We start from the raw sequence: 17,936 nt of genomic DNA, 5'->3' as shown, positions 1-17,936 counted from the left end.
CTTCATATCTTTCGGAGGGGCAGAGACTTCACTACTGTCTGGGATAGACTTCTCTCTTGATTCGCATGTGATCTTAAGAAATCTTGTAACTATTTGATGGCGTTTTGGTCAGGTCAAATTACTTTCACCATCTGTTTAGTAACCGGTAGTACTAGATCTGACTAGTGTTAAGCAAAATCTTTTTTACTAACCTCATTTATTTGTAGCTTTGTGGCGTTTCGGCTCCGTCCCACTCCGCTATTTGCACATGATCGCCCTTTCTCTTCAAGCTCCGTTTTGTACTTGAAACACTCTATCAGCAATTATTGGAACCGTACATACGTAAGCATGCTTTACGGTGCGAACTCCAGAGTTTCCTTCGCTGTATGCCAACATGCATGACTGGAGTAGTATATGATTATGAGTATTACGATGAGGAATACGACTCGGGCGAAAACTCAACAAGGGCAACACAGCAGACGCAACCAGCAAACCCTCCCAGCCTCAGCCTTGCTAAGCAGGTACTCCCCAGCGTGCCTCGCAATGTGGCTACCCGGGTCCCGCAAGGAGTGCCCGATACTGCTTCTGGAACCAAACCTGAGGGTAAGGTGGTTCACACAGAGGACGCTAAAATGCAGAATGCGATTAGTACAGAGCTGAATATTCCAGACGGGTACCTAAAGGCATCTGCCCTTATAATAAGATGGCATAAAAACCTGGATCAATTTCCTGGGCATGATGAAGAAGTAAGCGATCATCTTCCGGAGTTGCGCTTGAATATCGGCAGGCTTATTTGGCGCAGATTGCAAAACTCGCGGCCCTATTCAAAAGCGGCTTTAATTATGATGTCGAGGTTTTTACTCTAAATGTTGAAACAAAACCTCAGCATCAGCTAAACCTCGCAATTACATCCTTCGTGAACAAGTATGATGGACCCCACAACCTCATGATCGTCTATTATACCGGCCACGGACGTTGGTATGAAGAGGGTAAAGTTCTGGAATTTGTTGCGTAATATAGTTCATGTACCCATAACTCTGATCATTACTGATAGACCGTCCGAAGTACAAATAAGAGTTTAGAAAAGAAGGGCGATCATGTGCCAATAGCGGAGTGGAACAGAGCTGAAACGCCACTTACTGAAGACGCAGAAGAGGATGTTCTCACAATCCTTGATAGTTGCTATGCCAGCAATATCCAAAAAAGCTCCACAGACAGACTTAGAACTTATGAACTTCTGACAGCTGCAGCAATGGACCAGCCAACAAACGGACCAGGCAAAACTCCTTTACTCCCGTCCTTACTGAAGAGTTACAAGAGCTGCTGAATAAATATCGGGGCCGCAAATTTGCAACTGCGGAACCTGTACAGAGAATTAACGTTAACTCATGAAGGAGGAACTACCCGTCCATGCTCTAGGACCGCCTTAGCCGACACGATCATCACATTGCCTCGCCCCTCTGGACACGCTGGACACGCGGGACTTAGAATAAAGGCAACTTTCCTTCAAAAATATGCAAGTAAAAGCCTCGTTAACCCTAAGGATAGCACTGAAGGAAGAGCGAATGACGCGGACGCAGACCGAGAAGTTGGCTCAGTGGCTGCTGAAGGCTTTTAGGGAATCCCAGATCCAAACCCAAAAGATCGATTGGGTGGAATTCAGGAGATGCCCTCAGCGTTCGGCAAGCCTGAAGAAAGCCGTAACAATTGCTCAAGCAGTGTCCCGATTCATACTCATGGGCAGTAAACGGAACAAGACTTCTACAGAACTGTCCCCAACGCAATCCCCAACGCTCAAACGCTCACGCACCCAGAAATCAGTCGACCCTCCGGAATTACCCAGTGCTAAGCGGCGCGTCTCAGAAATCAGCCCAGGGATGATATCTGCGAGTCCTACGGAGGTTTGATGTTGTTGACAATATTCATCTTCGTGATTTTAATTTGTGATACCCATTCCTTACATTTTGAGGGCGATTTGCAGAGCCGCAATTTTACTGCATACTGTACGTGTACATGTACAACGTTTGTGCCTTGCTGGCAGCCGTTAGATGCATCGATAGAGTCCGGGGATACAGAGTTGAACATGTACAACGTTTGTGCCTTGCTGGCAGCCGTTAGATGCATCGATAGAGTCCGGGGATACAGAGTTGAACATGTACAACGTTTGTGCCTTGCTGGCAGCCGTTAGATGCATCGATAGAGTCCGGGGATACAGAGTTGAATTGGCTTTGAGCGTACGTCCTGGTTGGCTGATGGTTTATCAAGCGGGGGCTTCCGTTTGCATATGCTTTGGATTTACTTTCACATCAAACGCTATCGTTTTCTAATTAGTATTTACTCGGATTCTTCTCAGAATATTGTTGAAACCTCATATGCTAATTAATAGCGACATTCACCCTACTTTTGCATTTTGATAGAACGTATACTAATTTTCTCTTGAACAGCTTTCCCTAAACAGGAGTTTTATGGCAGAACGTGACCGCCTTCCTTATTAGACAACTCCCACTATCTCTGATCGTCAAGTCGTCACCAAGCCAACTAGCTATCGCACTATTAAACAGCTCCGCCTCATTACCCTTCCGTTCTCACAAAGTCACTGCAACTATGAAATCATCGTTATTACTCTTGCTCTATGCTGCGGCAGCTGTGACTGCTCTATCTGCTCCTCGAGAGCCACAAGTAATCCTTCAAGAGCCAACCCTTGTCGAACCAGACGAGTACCTCATCGAGCTGTCTCCAGGCGAGACACGATGGATTAAGGAAGAAGAGAAGTGGGAGCTTCGTAAAGTAAGTGTCACGGAGCTAGAAGTCTAACAAGGACTTCTGAGAGACCGCTCTTTACTCCGCAGAACTCCAAAGCTAACCATGCATTCAGCAAGGCATCAACTTCTTCGACATAACCCACACGAGCGACCTCGGTGCAACAGTCCGAGAGAGTCATCACAGACTATGTTGATCCCGGCCTAACCGAGTTCATCAAGGAGGTCATCACGGAGTACTGTGAGATTCCTTATATCCTCACTAAGTGCGGATACGCATGCTCGGATCACGCTAGTGCGTCGAAGGCGGGTTATCCGTCTGCGTTTGTGATTGAGAGTGACTTCAAGTACTCAGACAGCAAGATCCACACGACGGAGGATAAGATTGAATACCTGAGCTTTGATCACATGTTGCAGCATGCTAGATTGACGCTGGGTTTGGCTTACGAGCTGGCGTTTGCAAAATTTTAAACCAATTTTCCCGAATGTGTCATATTTATGAATATTTTGGGGTACACCATATTTAGGAATTCATAGAATACACAATGAAAAGTCTCGTATAGGCGACCTCAATACGCTGAAGAAGAGCGTGCTAACGTGAGCGATAGGGTTATGACAGTCGGCATAGTTATGACTGGAAGATCAAATTTACGCACAGACGACATTTGTTAGGAACCATCGTCATAACCCTATCGCTCACGTTAGCTGAAAGAATGTGGTTGCTTTCTATCCTTGCTGTCTCTCTGATGAGCGGTGGCTGCATACGCATACAGCACCTAGCAAATGACTGTGGCAGGCACGTTGGGCTAGGATTGGCTCGCCGCAATTGATTCCCCTCGCTTATGCGCGTGATGACTCTGCCATTGCCGTCTCCGTCTCCTATCGCAGCTTTATCGCCGACTTCCTCTTCGTCTTCCATAAAACCCCAGCGGGCATCCGGCTTCCTTGCTTCTTTCCTTTCTGTATCCAAGGCCTGGTCTTTTAGGGCCCTCATTCGTCTCCTGTGCAAGTTTTTGAACACTTGCCACTTCACCCCGCCTCAACACCCTAGGCGTCGCCGCAAGGTCAAAGAAGAGAAAGAAAAGCAATGGCAATCCATCCGACTGCCAACCCCGACAATGGCACCCATCCAGCCCCGACCACCGTCCCCATCGATATCGAAGCCTGGACCGAGCAAGCCACTGCATCCTTGAGCGCTGTTACCCTCTCCCCCCTCCCACCCATCCCAGGCGTCTCCGTGACGCTCCAGATCCCGCTGGACGACCACCCGGCCCCGCGCTCCGAGCGCGCCCCTGTCGCTGACGTCTCCGCCGTGCGTGCGGGTTATGTGCACCGCCGCGAACCCCTCCGCCGCGACAGCCTGAAGCGGCGGGAGGCCCTGCTCAAGGGCAAGGAGGGCAGTCGCCGGCGCCAGCGCTGGGAGAATGGTGTGTATACCCGTACCTCGCATTTACCTGCCTTGTGGAGATGGCTTTGACGAATTGTTGGTTTGCAGATCGCCTTCTGAGCAACCCGTACGCCCAGCCGCCGCTGCCAAGCGATTGGGAGGTCCGCCCGACCTACCCCGTACATGCCGTCCCGTATTATCTCGCGCCGCTGTGGGATGCGGGGTTGGCTGCCCGGAATGCGGAGAAGAAGCGGAAGGGAAAGCCCGAGAAGAAGGGCGCTGCGGCGGATGAGGCTACTGGCAAAGTGCCGCGGGAGCTGCGGGAGAAGCTGAAGCGGTCGCGGGGCGCGAAAGGGCTTCTGCAAGACCTGGAAGAGGAAGTGCGGAGATTTGTGGAGAAGTGGGAGGAGAAGGAGACGAAGATGGAGCAGGAAGGTTTGGTCGACCCGGATTCTGAGGATGACGAGATTGTCTTTGTCGGCAGGAATGGCCAGATGAACGATATGCGCTCACCCAGGAGTAGTGGGGAGATTGAGCGTGAAAAGCTGCTCTTTCATAGCCCGGTTGATGATCATGGAGCGAGCTTTGGGTGGGTTCTGATTTTTTTTCCCCTCTGGATTTTCTTGATCGAGTGCCCAGGCTCCTCTGGGCTACACCGCTACTCTTATCCACTTCGGTGGGGTCGCAGAGCTTCAGATTACCAAATCCAGCTTTTAAATCTTTAACATACTAATGTTATTACTAGACGCTGGCTTGTTCATCACATTGGAACCTACTACGGCCTCCGCACCTGGTCCGTCACTGTTGGCAACCCTGCACGCCGAGAAGCCTACATTGGCATCAAAGATATGCGCTTGAAGTCGGGCCATCGTGAAGCATCCCGAGGCTCTCTACCACGCCCCTTGTGGGGAATGGTGTGACATTATTAAACCTTCATCATTTTGCCTTCCATGTTGCAGAGTGCACCATTAAATACGAGTAAGAGTTATAATTGCATTTGGATTTGTTGGACTGTTTGAGCATCAGTGTTTGCATATAAGGAGGCTTACTTTATTGAACTTAGCGTCATAGACGCTGTACCGAGGATGATAGTTTGCCTCACTGTGATTAAGTTTTTCTTTACCTAAATGGTGAAAGACGTGCCTCTGGCTCTTGTATTTCCCCCCGATAGGGTCTGCAGAACATCAGAAATGGTATAGATGAGCCAAACCTATATCGAGAGGCACATAACATGAGTCAGCATCATGCCTAAGAGCGCTCTGAGCTCGGCTTAAGTATATACATCCTCCTGTTCCGGTGGTTAGCGCGGCCACGTCTGCACGGCCTTAATTTCCCTTAAACAGCAAAAATACCAAAACTTCCCCTGCAAAAAGGCCGTGCAGACGTGGCTGCGCTAACCACCGGAGTTGACAGGAGGGTGTATATAGGCCACCACTAGTTACACACCCCCCACTGGATAGGCTTAGATTCTTCCTCCTTAGGTTAGAACGTCACTTGTTCACATCTGCATCAGTGCGCGACGCGCCCATACCCAAATCAACACTCCGCAGATGGCTTGCTAAGTATTGGCGGCAATATTTCACGGGCTTACAGCGGTCGTGGGGCATTGCTCTTTTAGCACGACTTTGCTGGGGGATCCTTTGGTGTATTCCAGCTTTAATTTAAACTCTACAAGTTGTACTATAGTTGAAATTAAGACTTGATTCTAGTGGTGCAGTTATCCCTTAACCCGCTGCATTTTAAAAGTTTAATTTTCGCGACGCAGATGCATACAAGTCAAACACACGTGACGTTTTAACCTAAGGAGGAAGAATCTAAGCCTATCCAGCGGGAGGTGTGCGCGTATTAATTGGGGGGTGCGCGCGTAGTAATTAGGGAGTGGTGGCCTATATATATATAAACAACTTAATGCAAACGGACTAAGAATAGTCGCCTAACTTTCCGAAGTATTTTGTGAAGTGTTGTCCCCTAAAGCGTTGAAATATAGGGCTACAGTAACTGCACGGGACCGGTGCATGCGTTAGATACTTTGAAAAACACAAATAACCCAGTTGAAACCCTAGAGCTTCGTACTACTCATAAAATTATCTTAAAAAATCGTCGTGGTTATGGAGTTGAATAAGATTTTTGTTCCAAAATCCGCTACTGAGATTCATCCTGGTATATAGTGCCAAGAGAAATTTCAATCCAGAAATTGGCTCATTTCCATCTGCATCTCGTAAGCGACTATCACCGAGGTATCTATGACATTGGTAGTGGCTTAAATTGGCTACTGCTCCTCTGGAATTTGACTCGAAATTGACTTCACCTTGAGTTTGGATCGGTTGACCCACCAAACAGCCCAAATGCCTTTCTCTCACCATAGCCATTCTGGCCAATTCTGCTGCCACGCGGAGAATACGCTGGAAGAGATGGTCCAAGCAGCCATATCTCGCGGGTTTCAGGTCTACTCGCTTACGGAGCATATGCCCAGGGACAAAGAAGACTTTTATCCAGAGGAAGTGCGTATGCCTGTTATGCTCACTCGTTCAATTGCTCCCTCTAAGCTAGCTTTTTAGCAGGAAAAGTTCTATTCAGAAGAAGGCTTGGTCCAGCTGGTGGATGACTTCTATCGAGAGGCCGTTCGGCTGCGGGAGAAATACGCTTCTCAAATCCAGATACTTATTGGTTTCGAGAGTGAATGGATCCGCCCCTCCTCTCTCAAGCTCATACAAACGCTTCTTGGGAAACATACATTCGACTTCTTCGTTGGATCGGTGCATCATGTTCATACCATATCTATCGACTTTGACAGACCAAAGTATGAAGATGCTCGGCTAAAGGCAGGAGGTACGGATGAGAGACTGTTTGAGGACTATTTCGACTCTCAATACTCCATGCTGCAAGCTATTCAGCCGCCTGTTGTTGGACATTTTGACCTGATTCGTTTACTAAGCGACGAGAAGGAAGAAGGATTCAAGCGCTGGGATGGTGTTTGGAAACGTATACAGCGCAATCTGGAGTACGTTGTTTCGTACGGGGGAGTGTTGGAACTGAACTCTTCGGCACTTCGGAAGGGCATGAGTGAACCTTATCCATGTCTTGAGATCTGTGAGGTCTGTTGCGCCTTTCATATTCGTCTATTTTTACACATGAAGCTAACTCCTATTTGTCAGGCATTCCTTCGCATCGGCGGCTGTTTCACTTTGTCCGACGACAGCCATTCTGTGGACCAGGTTGGCACGAATTATCGCCGGTTACTGGAATTTATTCGGAGAGCTGAGATACCAGAAATTTATTTCGTCGAACGTGGCCCCCAAGGTCGGGATCGGCGATTTTCGAACTCTAGATTCTCCAGGGTCACATCCTCTGAGCTCGAAGGCCATTCATTTTGGGGGTTGAATCCGTGACGGCAGCAGCAAGAATGGGCGTATTCATGTAAGGCGGCCGTTTTAACGAAAGAAGATGGTTGAGCCGGCGGCGGACTCCTATGGGATGAAATGCTTGTCTGTGGGCACGAAGGTTATGGAGCTGAGTTTTTAGCTTTGCAAGCAGCAGCTTCCGCGACAAACGCGCCAAGCTCTAACAATATTCAATGCAAGTTCTCATGACATATTCTTGGAAAATGCCCCGCCATTTCTGGAATGTGCAGAAATATGTGGGATTTTCCAGTTAAACTCAGTTCGGGAAACGAGCCGCTGCAAGCGCAACGGTATGGACCAGTGTGAGACGCTGGAATGATCCCATGAATTCGTTACATGACCCAAACCAAGCCATCGGCGAGCCCGAGGGACGGCACGGAAGTCTTTTGCACGATCGCTTGTCTCCACGCACGGGGCTCACCGGAGTGGGATGAGATGGGACAATACGGGTGGGACGCACTGGAATCACACTAGGCACGTGTGACGGGGGTTTGAGAACTTGCAGATGCGCTCGTTTGAGGCGCTCGGCCTTCGGCAGTGCAGCTGGGTATGGCCACCTCTGACCGCGGGGGGCTTCCAGTAGGAGAATTTACGTAGTCAATTATCGGCGAGCAATGAGCAACAAGCAGCAGAGCGTTGCAAACTTCCAATTGAGGGCTGTGATGGATTTTAGGGACACATATATTCATGTTGCTGCCCATGGTTCCTCGCGGGATGCATAGCCTGTCATCCGCCTAATTGATGATTGGTCTTCCAGCAACTCTCTTTCGCCCTTCGGCCTAGCTCTGGGCGACGCAGAATTTGCTTTTCACGGAGACTTATGTTGCGCCATCAGATCTGACTGTTAGGCTGCTTCGCTACTACGAGTGGGGTACATGTGCGGATTGCTAGCGTCTAGGCAGGTTTGTATCGACAGAAGGTTCCCATACATTATATGCCAAGAGGCTAGCAATCCGCACATGTACCCCCCTTGTAAATTCTCGACTCCTCGCGGACACAAAGCCGAGAGCGAGGGGAGGCGCGCAAGACGCAGGTGAGGTCACGGTAATACTAGCCTTCTGGAGCCCTCGGCGTGGCACTGCTACAGCTGAAGTGGATTTTAACTTTGCCCTTGCATTTACCATTCTAGCACTCGAGAGGCCTCTCAGCGGGAGCGGGCTGGCATGTGAGAGGCTCGGCAGACATACCACAACGTTTTAAGAGGCCGATCTGGACGGACGATTGTTCAAGTCGCAGATCCCCTGCCATTCCTTGCCGTGGTCTCGTGGCTTCGACGGTGCTCCAGCATTTACTGGCTTGGACCTCATGAGCTCTCCAGTAGTACACCGAAGAGCCCGCCAGCAGTGCCCTGGGAGCTCTGCTGCTCACTCGCCGCTCTGCTTACTAGCCGAATAGCTACTCGGGTCTTTGTAAGTCCGACTATCTTGCTTTTGATGCCTGACGCGAACGTCATCGCGGAATGCTCGGGATTGGCTGGAATGACGCGAGGCGTAACTTTTTTGTACCCCCATGGTCCAGGAAAACGACAGGTTGTCGAGCGGTAGTGGGCACGAGGCATCACGACGATCTCCGCCAGCAGCTCAGCTTGAGGTTGTCGTAAGTCTGGGTACTTGAGCAATACCCCACTACGACACTCAAAGGTAGGTGGGTAAGTAGGGCGTCTGCTCGGCCAAAAGAGGACTGGAGCGGATAGTCGCTTGGTGTCGGGAATTAACTTGAAACGATCCCATTCGACTTGTATCAGACCCGTAGCTGCAGCTTGCACTGGAGATGCTCCTGCAAGATCTGGTCAGCTGCGGATCCGCGAACAACGGTTGGAGGAGCGCGCCGGCGTGGGATAAGCTAGTTCTTGTCGTCTCCTAACGGCGTGAGGATTGGGAGCGTCTTAGCTACGCCCTCCCTCTCCCATCCCTCCCAAATCCGCCGATGGGAGGGGTGTTCACAGCCGTCCACACACGGTAAAACATCCCAAATGGACTGTGTACCATGGCTCGGCCCTGATCCTTCCGCTGTATCCAAGCACCCGAACCCAGAGCCCAAAGCTGATGCACTACACTGAGCCTCCGCGCCGTGGCCTTTTAAACCCGACTGCAACCCCCTTTGCTCCTCAACATTGCAAGCCTGCTCGTCTCAACAATTCCTCAACCTACCTCACCCTTCTTACGCCATCTCCAACCACCTAGTTGTCTAGGAGGGGCAGAAAACTCCTCGTCACTCCCGCGCCATTCCCACGCTTCACCAGAAATACTCCTACGCCATGGGGGTTGAGAAGAAAATCATCAGAGAGGGCAACGGCGTCGACTTCCCCAAAATGAATGACGTAGTTACCATGGAGTACACTGGCTATATCTACGACCGTTCGGCTAGTGAGTCCAAAGGCCAAAAGTGAGTCCAGCATTTCAGCTCTCCCCAGCTGTGGTCCTTCATTCTTCGGGGAACTTACTCCGCTGAACCTCATGATTCAGATTCGACTCCTCGATTGGCCGAGGGGACCTCAAGACTCGAATTGGAATGGGGCAGGTTATAAAAGGTAAAGGCTATCTCTTCACTCGGGAGCTATGCAGCTCTCTGGTGTAACGGTTGACTAACGTGCATGTTGATATGCACAGGCTGGGATGAAGGGATTCTAGGCAGTCTAACTAGGTCTGGCATGTCGTTAGGCGAAAAGGCTACTCTGATTATTTCAGCGTATGTAACCGCGGAGAACAGAAAAACTGCCCGTTCCTCAGCATTACGACCATTCAAAACTGACGTGAGCCACAGTGACTATGGATATGGAGAACGGTAAGCAAAACAATCAAAAAGCGACGGAATCCCGCCCAGATCCAGCATATTATCACTCCCCAAGTGGTTCCCAAGGAGCGGTGCTGCTGCAGATCATGGTGCAACCCGAAGCAAAAATACCAGCATCGCACGCAAGATCCGTTGCAGGGAACAGTTTCTGGTGCAGAAAAGCTGACAAGGATTGTGCTGGACGTAGCGGCTTCCCTGGCCATATTCCCCCCAACAGTTCTCTAGTATTGTAGGTGCCCAACAACCATCTCCTTTGTCCAAAAATTCCTGCTCATAAATTCAAATGTTTCGTATCTGCTCCTTCCCGTTGCGTTATCTCTCGTGTTACTTTATATCAGTGCCCAAGTTTCATCAAAGTCGTTATATTACCTTGGCACCAGCTCTGCTCTGACGCGCCACGTCCAGCGACGTCGAGCTCAAGGCTATCAACAACAATGAGGCCTGACGCAACCGCCCTACTTGCGGCCCTACCAGTATTTCACGCAATCTACATAGGACTGCCAAGGGAGAGAGGACGGTCCTCTCGAATGCGGCCCGGACAGCCTCGACGAAATCGGCCTCTCCCCGACACTGTAACGGAATTCCAGCTTCAAAAGTTTCTCCTTCCATGAATTCTTTCCCCTGACTCCTCTTTTTCTCCCGGCGTTTTTTTTATATACTCGTTTTGGTCGAAACCCCTCGCACCCTAGATTAAGGACCACCTACTCCTTAAGGTGAGGTGGCACGATGCCTGAGCGGGCTGACAAACAACCAAATTTCGTCATTATCATTTTCATTCTTCCCGGGCGTGTGGCGGGGATGGGCTGAGATGGGTGGGCGGGTGGTTTCGGGAACAGGGGGGAAGGGTTATGCAATTCAACAGGAATCGGGCTTTCTTCATTTTCTTATTCTATTCCCTCGACCACAAACTAACTGACTCGGACGGAGCAGGTTCTAGGGCTTAAGGGGTTATCTCGGCATCTATATTTCTTTTCATATAGCAAAGTGCGGGTAAATCATAAAATCCAAGAAATACAGAATCCAAGAGACCAGCCGCACGCACACAGAGAGAGAGACATCCAACATCTCCACACATTCCAAGTTCAGGACCAGTCTCGACAGTGCTCCCCCTCTCCCTCTTCCCAAATAACCGCTCTCACATAATCCCCTCCCGTCTCACCCGCTCCATCCTCCATCCTTCATCCTCCATCATCCTCCTCAGCAGGATTTCTCACAACTCACAACTCACATCTCACTCTCCGTCCCCATCCGCCATTCCTTCGCTCACCTCCTTCCCTCCCGCCCGTGCCCAACGCACCTGCCTCGCCGCGTCCCGCCCCATCATGCGCGTCATCCCGAATCCCGAAGAGCATCCAAGACAGCCCGACCCGACATACCGAATACCCGCCTCTCCCCCCCCCCCCAAAAAAAAAAAAACAAAAGAAAAAACAAAACCGGGGCCGGGCGAAAAAACGTCTGCTGATATCCTGTGCCGCGACGAACGCCGCAGCCACACGGGGNGGGGGGGGGGGTGGCTACGCGCCACCGGGGGATCGGTGCTAGGCGGGTGGGGGATGCGAGATAGAGGGGCTGGAAGGAAAGAAACGGAAAGGGGGGAGGGGCTTGAAGGAATGCCGTTGGAGCTGCGGGCGCGGTGCGGTGCGGTGCGGTGCAGTTCGTCTGCAGTTCTGGCATCTGGCGTTCGGCATCCGGGAGCGATTGAGAAGACGCACAGGGGGGGTGAAGGAGAGGGCGGCTTGCTGCTGGCGTGCGTGCTTGTTGGTGTGCTTGATTGCTTGCTTGCTTGCTTGCTTGCTTGCTTGCTGCACCGGCGTGGCACGGTGCAGTGCAGTGCAGTGCGGTGCATCATCTGCCAGTGCCTGCACCGCGACGGGCCAGTGGGCGCCGAGTCCTGCGCTGCACTGCGCTGCTGATAAGCGAAGGGTCCTGGATGGCGTTGTGGAAGGGAGAGAGATCCCCGGAGGGGTTTGGTTTGGAGGGGCCGCTCTGGAAGGCGTGGTGGTGGGGCAGACCGTCCAGCCCAATGCGTGGTCCGGCCAGCGAAAGCTAGCCAGCCAACCAGCCAGCCAACCCAGCTTGCTTTGCCATGCACTCACCCTGGGCCACCCCGGCCAAGGCTCTACAGTAAAAATTCGTTAGTACGATACGGTTTGGTCTCCCATACAAATCCTCTGGTTATACCAATATTGGTGGTGGCGCCTTAACGATATCGTCAAAAGTCAGATTAGTAAGATTACACCAAAAAAGGTCTAATCAAGGGGTGTAGATCGTAATGTAGAGACTATCGTTATAGGAGTTGACTGTAGCATGCACACCCCGCGCACGCAATCGGCAGCAAGGCCGCTCTCGCAGCGATAGTGGGAGGAATCGTGGCTGGGCAGGTCTCTTGGTGGAGCGGTCGTTTTTGCGGCGGTTGCGGCGGGAGGCTTACACATACACATACGCCTACGCAGGGCGGGTGGGCTGGCTTGGGCTTGGAGTGGTAGATGGGCAGGTTCTTTTTGCTGTAGGAGGGATAGGGCGCACTGCCGAGGCAGTCTTTTGGGATGCGAGAATAGAGCAGACTTCATGGCCTTCCCGCGACACGGGCGAAAAAAGCCGATTCCCAGTATTCACGTTCTGAGTTGGGCTTCAGAGCAAGCAAGTGCCTGAGTCGGAATTCGCATAGAGCGGGCTGGAGGGAGTGACTTCATTGGAGGTTTCGCTCATCGGTGAAGAGAAATTGGGCCTTATAAATGGCCGACGCAGGACCACTCTACGTGATATTCCGCAGGCGGGCAGTAAAAATAGAGCTACCCTTTCGTATAGCCAAGTACGTGCCTGTCCCTGGTTCTTTCGTTTTCCTGCCGTTGCCGCCGTTTGCGCAGTGTGAATTAAAGGTACCTTCCTGTTGCAGAGTAATTAGACATTACGTGGATTGTACGTAGGGGAGATCCTGCCAGCAGGAAAGAAAGTCATCCGAGTACGGCCGCATGACTGATGATCCAGCGCACATTGTTGTGGCGAAAAGATCTTCCAGACAGAAGCTTACCCGGCGGGACCAGCAACAGCTGAGCCTCCAGGGCGGAAGTAGGGCAAATCATCCCGCTGATCTAAGTTTTTGTCAGGCCGTAAATGCGGCTTCAGCCGCCTCTTGCCAACCTTTTCCAAATGATTCCGTGACCTTATGATCACTCCAGCACCACAGATTTCTGGCCAGGTCTTTGTCATCGGCCAGCGGGCTGGTCTTGTGCTCAGCTGCTATCGGCACAAAATACCTACTCTTGAGGTAGCGTGTTTCGACGTCCATGCTGGCAGCGAGGAATAATGCGGTTGCCGCCGCTTCAGTGAGCGATTGCCCAATGACTTGGAACGTGCCTGTGAAGAGTGTACCCGTGATCTACCGAAAAGCTGCTTCCAGGTGTCCATGGCCTCGGTGGGGATGTTGCCGGAGAAGAAGCTGTTGACGTAAACGGTCGCGGCGCCCTTCTTCTGCAGTTGCCGTGTAAGCTCCTGCATGAAGAGAATGTTGGCCAGCTTGCTGCGGCCATATCGCCAGGTACTGTCGAATGATGATGGCGACTTGGTCGGCGTGGGCGACGTTACGAGAGATAGGTCGAGATCCTGACAGTCCATATGGAGAGATGAGCTAGTGTTCACGATGCGCGCAGGGCCAGCTGCAGTGGCGGTCCTCTGGAGGGAGCAGGATATTGGTGAGCACGAAGTAGCCGACGCGGTTGGTGGCGGATGTGGTCTCGATGCCCTGCGGCGAGAGGGTGAGAGAGCTAGACAGCGTGTCAGACATTATGTTTCAGCCAATACTGCACATTCGGGCCTACCAGCATCGTTGATGAGAATATTCGGGCGGTCGAGCTTGGTCAACAGGTGGTCGGCCACGCGATTGACGTCGGCAATGTCAGTCAGGTCGCATCGCACAAAGAGCGTCCGTGTGTCGAGGTCGTCCTTACTTAGACCTCCCTTCTCCGCCCACTGTCTTTGCGTCTCTGTTCTTGCGAGAATGTATACAGCGGCTAGGCGGTGATCTCCCGACCGATCCCCGCTTGCCCGCCGGTGACGACAGCGACCTTAGCTGACAAATCGGGAGTATCGGAGAGTCGAATGCCGGTCATGTTTAGCAGCGTGATTGGGTTGTATGTGGGTACAGCAGAGACAGGGTTGAAGAGCTTCATATTGCAGTTTCCACATTGAGTATTCCCTCCTCCCCACTGACTACGAAACACAGGAGCGTCTTCCCGTCTCGTCAGACAACCCACGTGAACGCAACCACGTGATTTCTTCGCTCATTACCACGCCAAGAACGCCAAGAAATGCAGGCCGAAATTGGAGATGAGGCATTACGACCCCAGCCAAGAAGGCCCGAAAAGGCTGCAAAGATCTTCATTCCGTACCAGACCCCGGGGGTTGGAGCCCAAGTGGCGATTGAGATGCAAGGATGGTTCCAAGGTTGAGAGGTCGCAGCTTCGTCGCTTACACGTGGGGGAGCCCTTCGACCAGGCACGACAGGCACGACAAGACACGAAAGGCAGGCAAGAGCCCTGACTTTAGCCTCAAAACGGACATGTCGTTCCGTCTTCTGGCACCAACGCAGTCCGGCACAATCCCTGACGGGACAAGCCAGACTCGAGACCTCGCGACCTCTATTTTCTTCTCGAACTGTGACTCGCAGAGGCCGGGAAATTACTTGTGGATCTCCCTCAGACGGTCTCACTCTTCACTGGCCAGATGCCAGCCCTAATGCCAGCATTCCCTGCCGGGGAGGAAGGCCGAAGTCCGCGCGTCACGGCTCACATTTTACTGGATTCCGCCTGCTTGGGCTTATCGATACCTTCCCATTGCGCAGCTTCCCGGCCTGCCTTGTCGCTTGTCGCCTTGTCACTGTCACTCTGTCGCCGAAATGTCCCTAATTCAGTCTGGATAGATGCACTGGATGCACTGGATGCTGGATGCTGGATGCACTCAGATGCATTCCGCCGCACTTGGGATCACCACCCGAAAGTGACCGGAGTACTCTGCATTGCGTGAGCACATTCAGTGCGGTAGCCAGTCCTCGACTCAGGCAATGACACATGGACGAAATCACGACATGAGGATTGGGGTGGCTGAGCTGCCCCAGAGCAGACGTAAGATTGCTTGTAATTCTATTCCCGTGGTGTCTGAGCACATACGCATATATACACGTAATCGTTAAATTCCAGCCTCGTCTATGTCCTAGAAATGCTCCGATGGGGTCCCTTTTCGGAGTCAGAGGCTGCCGCCATGACTCTCCGCAAAAAAAAAGGGAAAAAGCAAAAGAGAAGGCTTTCTCCGAATTTGTCAGTTGTATGCTTTATGTTGTGCAATCTGAATGTCGTTCACCATCCTTGAATCAACCGGACGGCTGAGGGGAAAAACTCTGCAAAAACACCCATGACACAGTGACAGCACAGCATTTACTTTACAATCGAATCACCTTTGTTGCCAAGTCCGAGAGTAACACCGAACCCCCCCGGGTCCCTCACAGGCAATCAGCGTGGATCAGGTACGGCTGGGCTGTCATTGGTCGCTAATCTCTTAGTTTCGTTAATTGTCTTACGCCGTTGGCTAAAACCCCTTCTCCCTCTAAGCCACACCGTTTTGCCAACTCGCAACGAACGTGCTGCTTCGACACGCTATTTGTTCTCATCTCGGGGAAGTACCAGAGCGTGGCGCTGACGGCGAGATTAGCGTAAACATGTTTCGGAACCCCCATTTAAAGATCTCCCACCGCCCCCGAAGCCTCCCAACCACCGCACCCCTCTTCCTAACCAAGCTGGGTCTTGTATACATTCATTTTGGCCGCATAGCTTCACTCATTAAGCCTACGGCTGTCACTCTTTCGATCAACTAGCGTACCCCAAAGACCCACGCACACACATCATACATATATACATACATCTATCTTTACCAACCACCACAATTATATACATCATGCAGCTCATTACCGTCGCAACTGCAGTCCTGCTTGCCGCTGTCCCTGTCGCTCAAGCAGCGCAGGCCAAAATCTACAACACATGCTCGTTCCCAGTCTACCTATGGTCCGTGACGGCTGACCACTCCTCTGAGATGATCACCCTCAAGAGCCAGACCGGATCATATAACGAGACCTACCAGACCCCCAGCGTCGGCGGCGTATCACTGAAGCTCTCCAAGACGAAGTCCTGCGGCGACCCAACCCCCATCACGCAATTCGAGTACACGCTCGCCGGCGGCTCCATCTGGTATGACATCTCCAACGTCAACTGCGCCACCACCAGCTGTCCCTTCCAAGCCGACGGCATGTACCTGACGAGCGGCGAGGGCTGCCCAACCCGCAGCTGCGAAGGCGGCCAGCCCACCTGTGCCGGCGCCTACACGGACTCCGACGACGACCAGAACTCGCTGTCGTGCACCGAGTCGGCGGACATCGATCTCTATCTCTGCACCGAGTCGCCACCCTCGTCCAAGCGCGGCATCCAACTCGACATCGAGGCTCCCGTCCGCAGGCAGCACCGCCACGCCCACCCTCACTGGCCCTCTGCGCAGTAGAGGGACAAGTACTTGGCCCCTTATAGGTATGCATCGTCGTTGCTGCCACCACCACCTTCACTTCTCACGCGCACTATTTGGAGAAAGAACTTTTGGGACGGGTGTTTTGGATACACGGTGTTTTGTGAAAGGGAAAGCCCACAGCGGTTCAGATTCTGGGAATGGGGTTCCGGTCAACCACAGTAAGGAGGAGAATTTTCTTTAGACAGCGTCGCTGGAAAGATCGACGCGTCGCCTTCCCCTTGTCAAGCTTTTGTTACTTTAGAAAAGGAATGGCAATCTCGGGTCAAGATTTGGACGGCTTATGGCTTTATGATGATCATGATATGGATGTATACCTTTTTGCTTTTTGGTTTCCGCCACTGCTGTTGAGGAATGATGCGCTTTTAGTCTCTCCCTCGCTTTGCACTGTTTGCTTCTTTGTAGGGTTGCAGCTCTGCAACGCAACTGTTGTATATAGCACGCGCTGGGGATGTTCGCCGCGTGCTAGGCTTGGTGCGTCCTGTTTTGTCATGACTGGACAGATGGACAGACGGATGAGGCAATACCACACTGTTTTGCCAATGACTATATCGCCGAGACCTGTTTCGCCATGACAGCCATGACCCTCTCCCTCCCCGCGTGAAACCGAACCCAGCGGTGCGACCGACTCTGTGCGACCCCCGCTGCCCACATCGCTGATCCACCCTACTCTACTTACCTATCCAGCATCCGCTATACTCACTCTCTACGCGCCCGCCCCCAAAATCGCACGTCAGAAGAAGGTTGTTTCAAACCCCTTCCCCTCATCCAAAGTTAGACCCGTGCGTGCAAGGCACCCCTTTCCCCTGCGCTGCCCAAAAATAAACCCTGGAAACCCCGGAACCAAAAAAACTTAAAAATACACTCGCAGCGCAGATAGATCAAGCACGCCAGCCCTCTCGCGAATCACCCCCCGCGATCGTGCGCGTCACCTAGTGGGGTCGGCGCGCCGTGTAGCGTGAGAAGGGGGGATAAGGCTCTAGTCGCCGTGCAAGGAGCGATGCACGACGACCTGATGAGGGTGCGGCTGTCAGCGATGCAGCGTGCAGCGGG

General features: G+C 52.0%; 9 protein-coding genes across 9 annotated transcripts; 7 read left to right on the top strand and 2 right to left on the bottom strand.

Annotated features, from left to right (window-relative positions):
- The first annotated feature begins 141 nt into the window (after nt 1-141).
- Nucleotides 142-1,244, top strand: K441DRAFT_142864 (uncharacterized protein). Its single transcript, XM_067640141.1, has 3 exons — nt 142-582; nt 649-725; nt 782-1,244. Exons 1-3 carry the CDS (start codon nt 366-368, stop codon nt 992-994), a joined length of 507 nt encoding a protein of 168 aa, XP_067502803.1. The 5' UTR covers nt 142-365; the 3' UTR covers nt 995-1,244.
- Nucleotides 1,245-1,586: 342 nt separating this feature from the next.
- Nucleotides 1,587-2,376, top strand: K441DRAFT_661599 (uncharacterized protein). The gene is made up of 2 exons (XM_067648896.1): nt 1,587-2,054; nt 2,195-2,376. The coding sequence occupies exon 1, from the start codon at nt 1,716-1,718 to the stop codon at nt 1,884-1,886; it is 171 nt and encodes a 56-aa protein (XP_067502802.1). The 5' UTR covers nt 1,587-1,715; the 3' UTR covers nt 1,887-2,054; nt 2,195-2,376.
- A 63-nt stretch (nt 2,377-2,439) lies between these two features.
- On the top strand, nt 2,440-3,209 carry K441DRAFT_697179 (Zn-dependent exopeptidase; the record flags this gene model as incomplete). Its single annotated transcript, XM_067652956.1, has 2 exons — nt 2,440-2,766; nt 2,907-3,209. The coding sequence occupies exons 1-2, from the start codon at nt 2,584-2,586 to the stop codon at nt 3,207-3,209; spliced, it is 486 nt and encodes a 161-aa protein (XP_067502801.1). The 5' UTR covers nt 2,440-2,583.
- Nucleotides 3,210-3,295: 86 nt separating this feature from the next.
- On the bottom strand, nt 3,296-3,968 carry K441DRAFT_142881 (uncharacterized protein). Its single transcript, XM_067640142.1, has one exon. The coding sequence runs from the start codon at nt 3,730-3,732 to the stop codon at nt 3,367-3,369; it is 366 nt and encodes a 121-aa protein (XP_067502800.1). The 5' UTR covers nt 3,733-3,968; the 3' UTR covers nt 3,296-3,366.
- A 218-nt stretch (nt 3,969-4,186) lies between these two features.
- K441DRAFT_661598 (uncharacterized protein) lies at nt 4,187-5,331 on the top strand. The gene is made up of 2 exons (XM_067648895.1): nt 4,187-4,714; nt 4,871-5,331. The coding sequence occupies exons 1-2, from the start codon at nt 4,206-4,208 to the stop codon at nt 5,043-5,045; spliced, it is 684 nt and encodes a 227-aa protein (XP_067502799.1). The 5' UTR covers nt 4,187-4,205; the 3' UTR covers nt 5,046-5,331.
- A 1,048-nt stretch (nt 5,332-6,379) lies between these two features.
- On the top strand, nt 6,380-7,713 carry K441DRAFT_697177 (histidinol phosphate phosphatase H). The gene is made up of 3 exons (XM_067652955.1): nt 6,380-6,626; nt 6,687-7,220; nt 7,281-7,713. The coding sequence occupies exons 1-3, from the start codon at nt 6,471-6,473 to the stop codon at nt 7,512-7,514; spliced, it is 924 nt and encodes a 307-aa protein (XP_067502798.1). The 5' UTR covers nt 6,380-6,470; the 3' UTR covers nt 7,515-7,713.
- Nucleotides 7,714-9,783: 2,070 nt separating this feature from the next.
- On the top strand, nt 9,784-10,764 carry K441DRAFT_565936 (peptidyl-prolyl cis-trans isomerase; the record flags this gene model as incomplete). The annotated part of the gene is made up of 6 exons (XM_067643723.1): nt 9,784-9,911; nt 9,992-10,056; nt 10,136-10,214; nt 10,290-10,310; nt 10,507-10,548; nt 10,725-10,764. The coding sequence occupies 6 exons, from the start codon at nt 9,784-9,786 to the stop codon at nt 10,762-10,764; spliced, it is 375 nt and encodes a 124-aa protein (XP_067502797.1).
- Nucleotides 10,765-13,090: 2,326 nt separating this feature from the next.
- On the bottom strand, nt 13,091-14,488 carry K441DRAFT_723256 (uncharacterized protein; the record flags this gene model as incomplete). The annotated part of the gene is made up of 5 exons (XM_067654085.1): nt 13,091-13,664; nt 13,703-13,922; nt 14,020-14,061; nt 14,121-14,302; nt 14,350-14,488. The coding sequence occupies 5 exons, from the start codon at nt 14,486-14,488 to the stop codon at nt 13,423-13,425; spliced, it is 825 nt and encodes a 274-aa protein (XP_067502796.1). The 3' UTR covers nt 13,091-13,422.
- Nucleotides 14,489-16,156: 1,668 nt separating this feature from the next.
- K441DRAFT_142592 (uncharacterized protein) lies at nt 16,157-17,004 on the top strand. Its single transcript, XM_067640140.1, has 2 exons — nt 16,157-16,888; nt 16,950-17,004. The coding sequence occupies exon 1, from the start codon at nt 16,266-16,268 to the stop codon at nt 16,860-16,862; it is 597 nt and encodes a 198-aa protein (XP_067502795.1). The 5' UTR covers nt 16,157-16,265; the 3' UTR covers nt 16,863-16,888; nt 16,950-17,004.
- The last annotated feature ends 932 nt before the right edge of the window (nt 17,005-17,936 follow it).

The sequence above is a fragment of the Cenococcum geophilum genome, assembly GCF_001692895.1.
Source record: "Cenococcum geophilum 1.58 unplaced genomic scaffold K441scaffold_27, whole genome shotgun sequence".
Lineage (NCBI taxonomy): Eukaryota > Fungi > Ascomycota > Dothideomycetes > Gloniales > Gloniaceae > Cenococcum > Cenococcum geophilum.
This window is presented reverse-complemented; position numbering and strand designations above follow the sequence as displayed.

Excerpts from the sequence above, each read along its gene's own strand:
- K441DRAFT_142864 (XM_067640141.1), top strand. The coding sequence starts at position 366 with ATGCCAACATGCATGACTGGAGTAGTATATGATTATGAGTATTACGAT. Across the intron at positions 583-648 it reads TTCTGGAACCAAACCTGAGG|ACGGGTACCTAAAGGCATCT; the intron begins GTAAGGTGGTTC and ends TGAATATTCCAG. Across the intron at positions 726-781 it reads TTCCTGGGCATGATGAAGAA|ATTGCAAAACTCGCGGCCCT; the intron begins GTAAGCGATCAT and ends TATTTGGCGCAG.
- K441DRAFT_661599 (XM_067648896.1), top strand. The coding sequence starts at position 1,716 with ATGGGCAGTAAACGGAACAAGACTTCTACAGAACTGTCCCCAACGCAA.
- K441DRAFT_142881 (XM_067640142.1), bottom strand. The coding sequence starts at position 3,732 with ATGAGGGCCCTAAAAGACCAGGCCTTGGATACAGAAAGGAAAGAAGCA.
- K441DRAFT_661598 (XM_067648895.1), top strand. The coding sequence starts at position 4,206 with ATGGCTTTGACGAATTGTTGGTTTGCAGATCGCCTTCTGAGCAACCCG. Across the intron at positions 4,715-4,870 it reads GATCATGGAGCGAGCTTTGG|ACGCTGGCTTGTTCATCACA; the intron begins GTGGGTTCTGAT and ends TGTTATTACTAG.
- K441DRAFT_697177 (XM_067652955.1), top strand. The coding sequence starts at position 6,471 with ATGCCTTTCTCTCACCATAGCCATTCTGGCCAATTCTGCTGCCACGCG. Across the intron at positions 6,627-6,686 it reads AAGACTTTTATCCAGAGGAA|GAAAAGTTCTATTCAGAAGA; the intron begins GTGCGTATGCCT and ends GCTTTTTAGCAG. Across the intron at positions 7,221-7,280 it reads CATGTCTTGAGATCTGTGAG|GCATTCCTTCGCATCGGCGG; the intron begins GTCTGTTGCGCC and ends CCTATTTGTCAG.
- K441DRAFT_142592 (XM_067640140.1), top strand. The coding sequence starts at position 16,266 with ATGCAGCTCATTACCGTCGCAACTGCAGTCCTGCTTGCCGCTGTCCCT.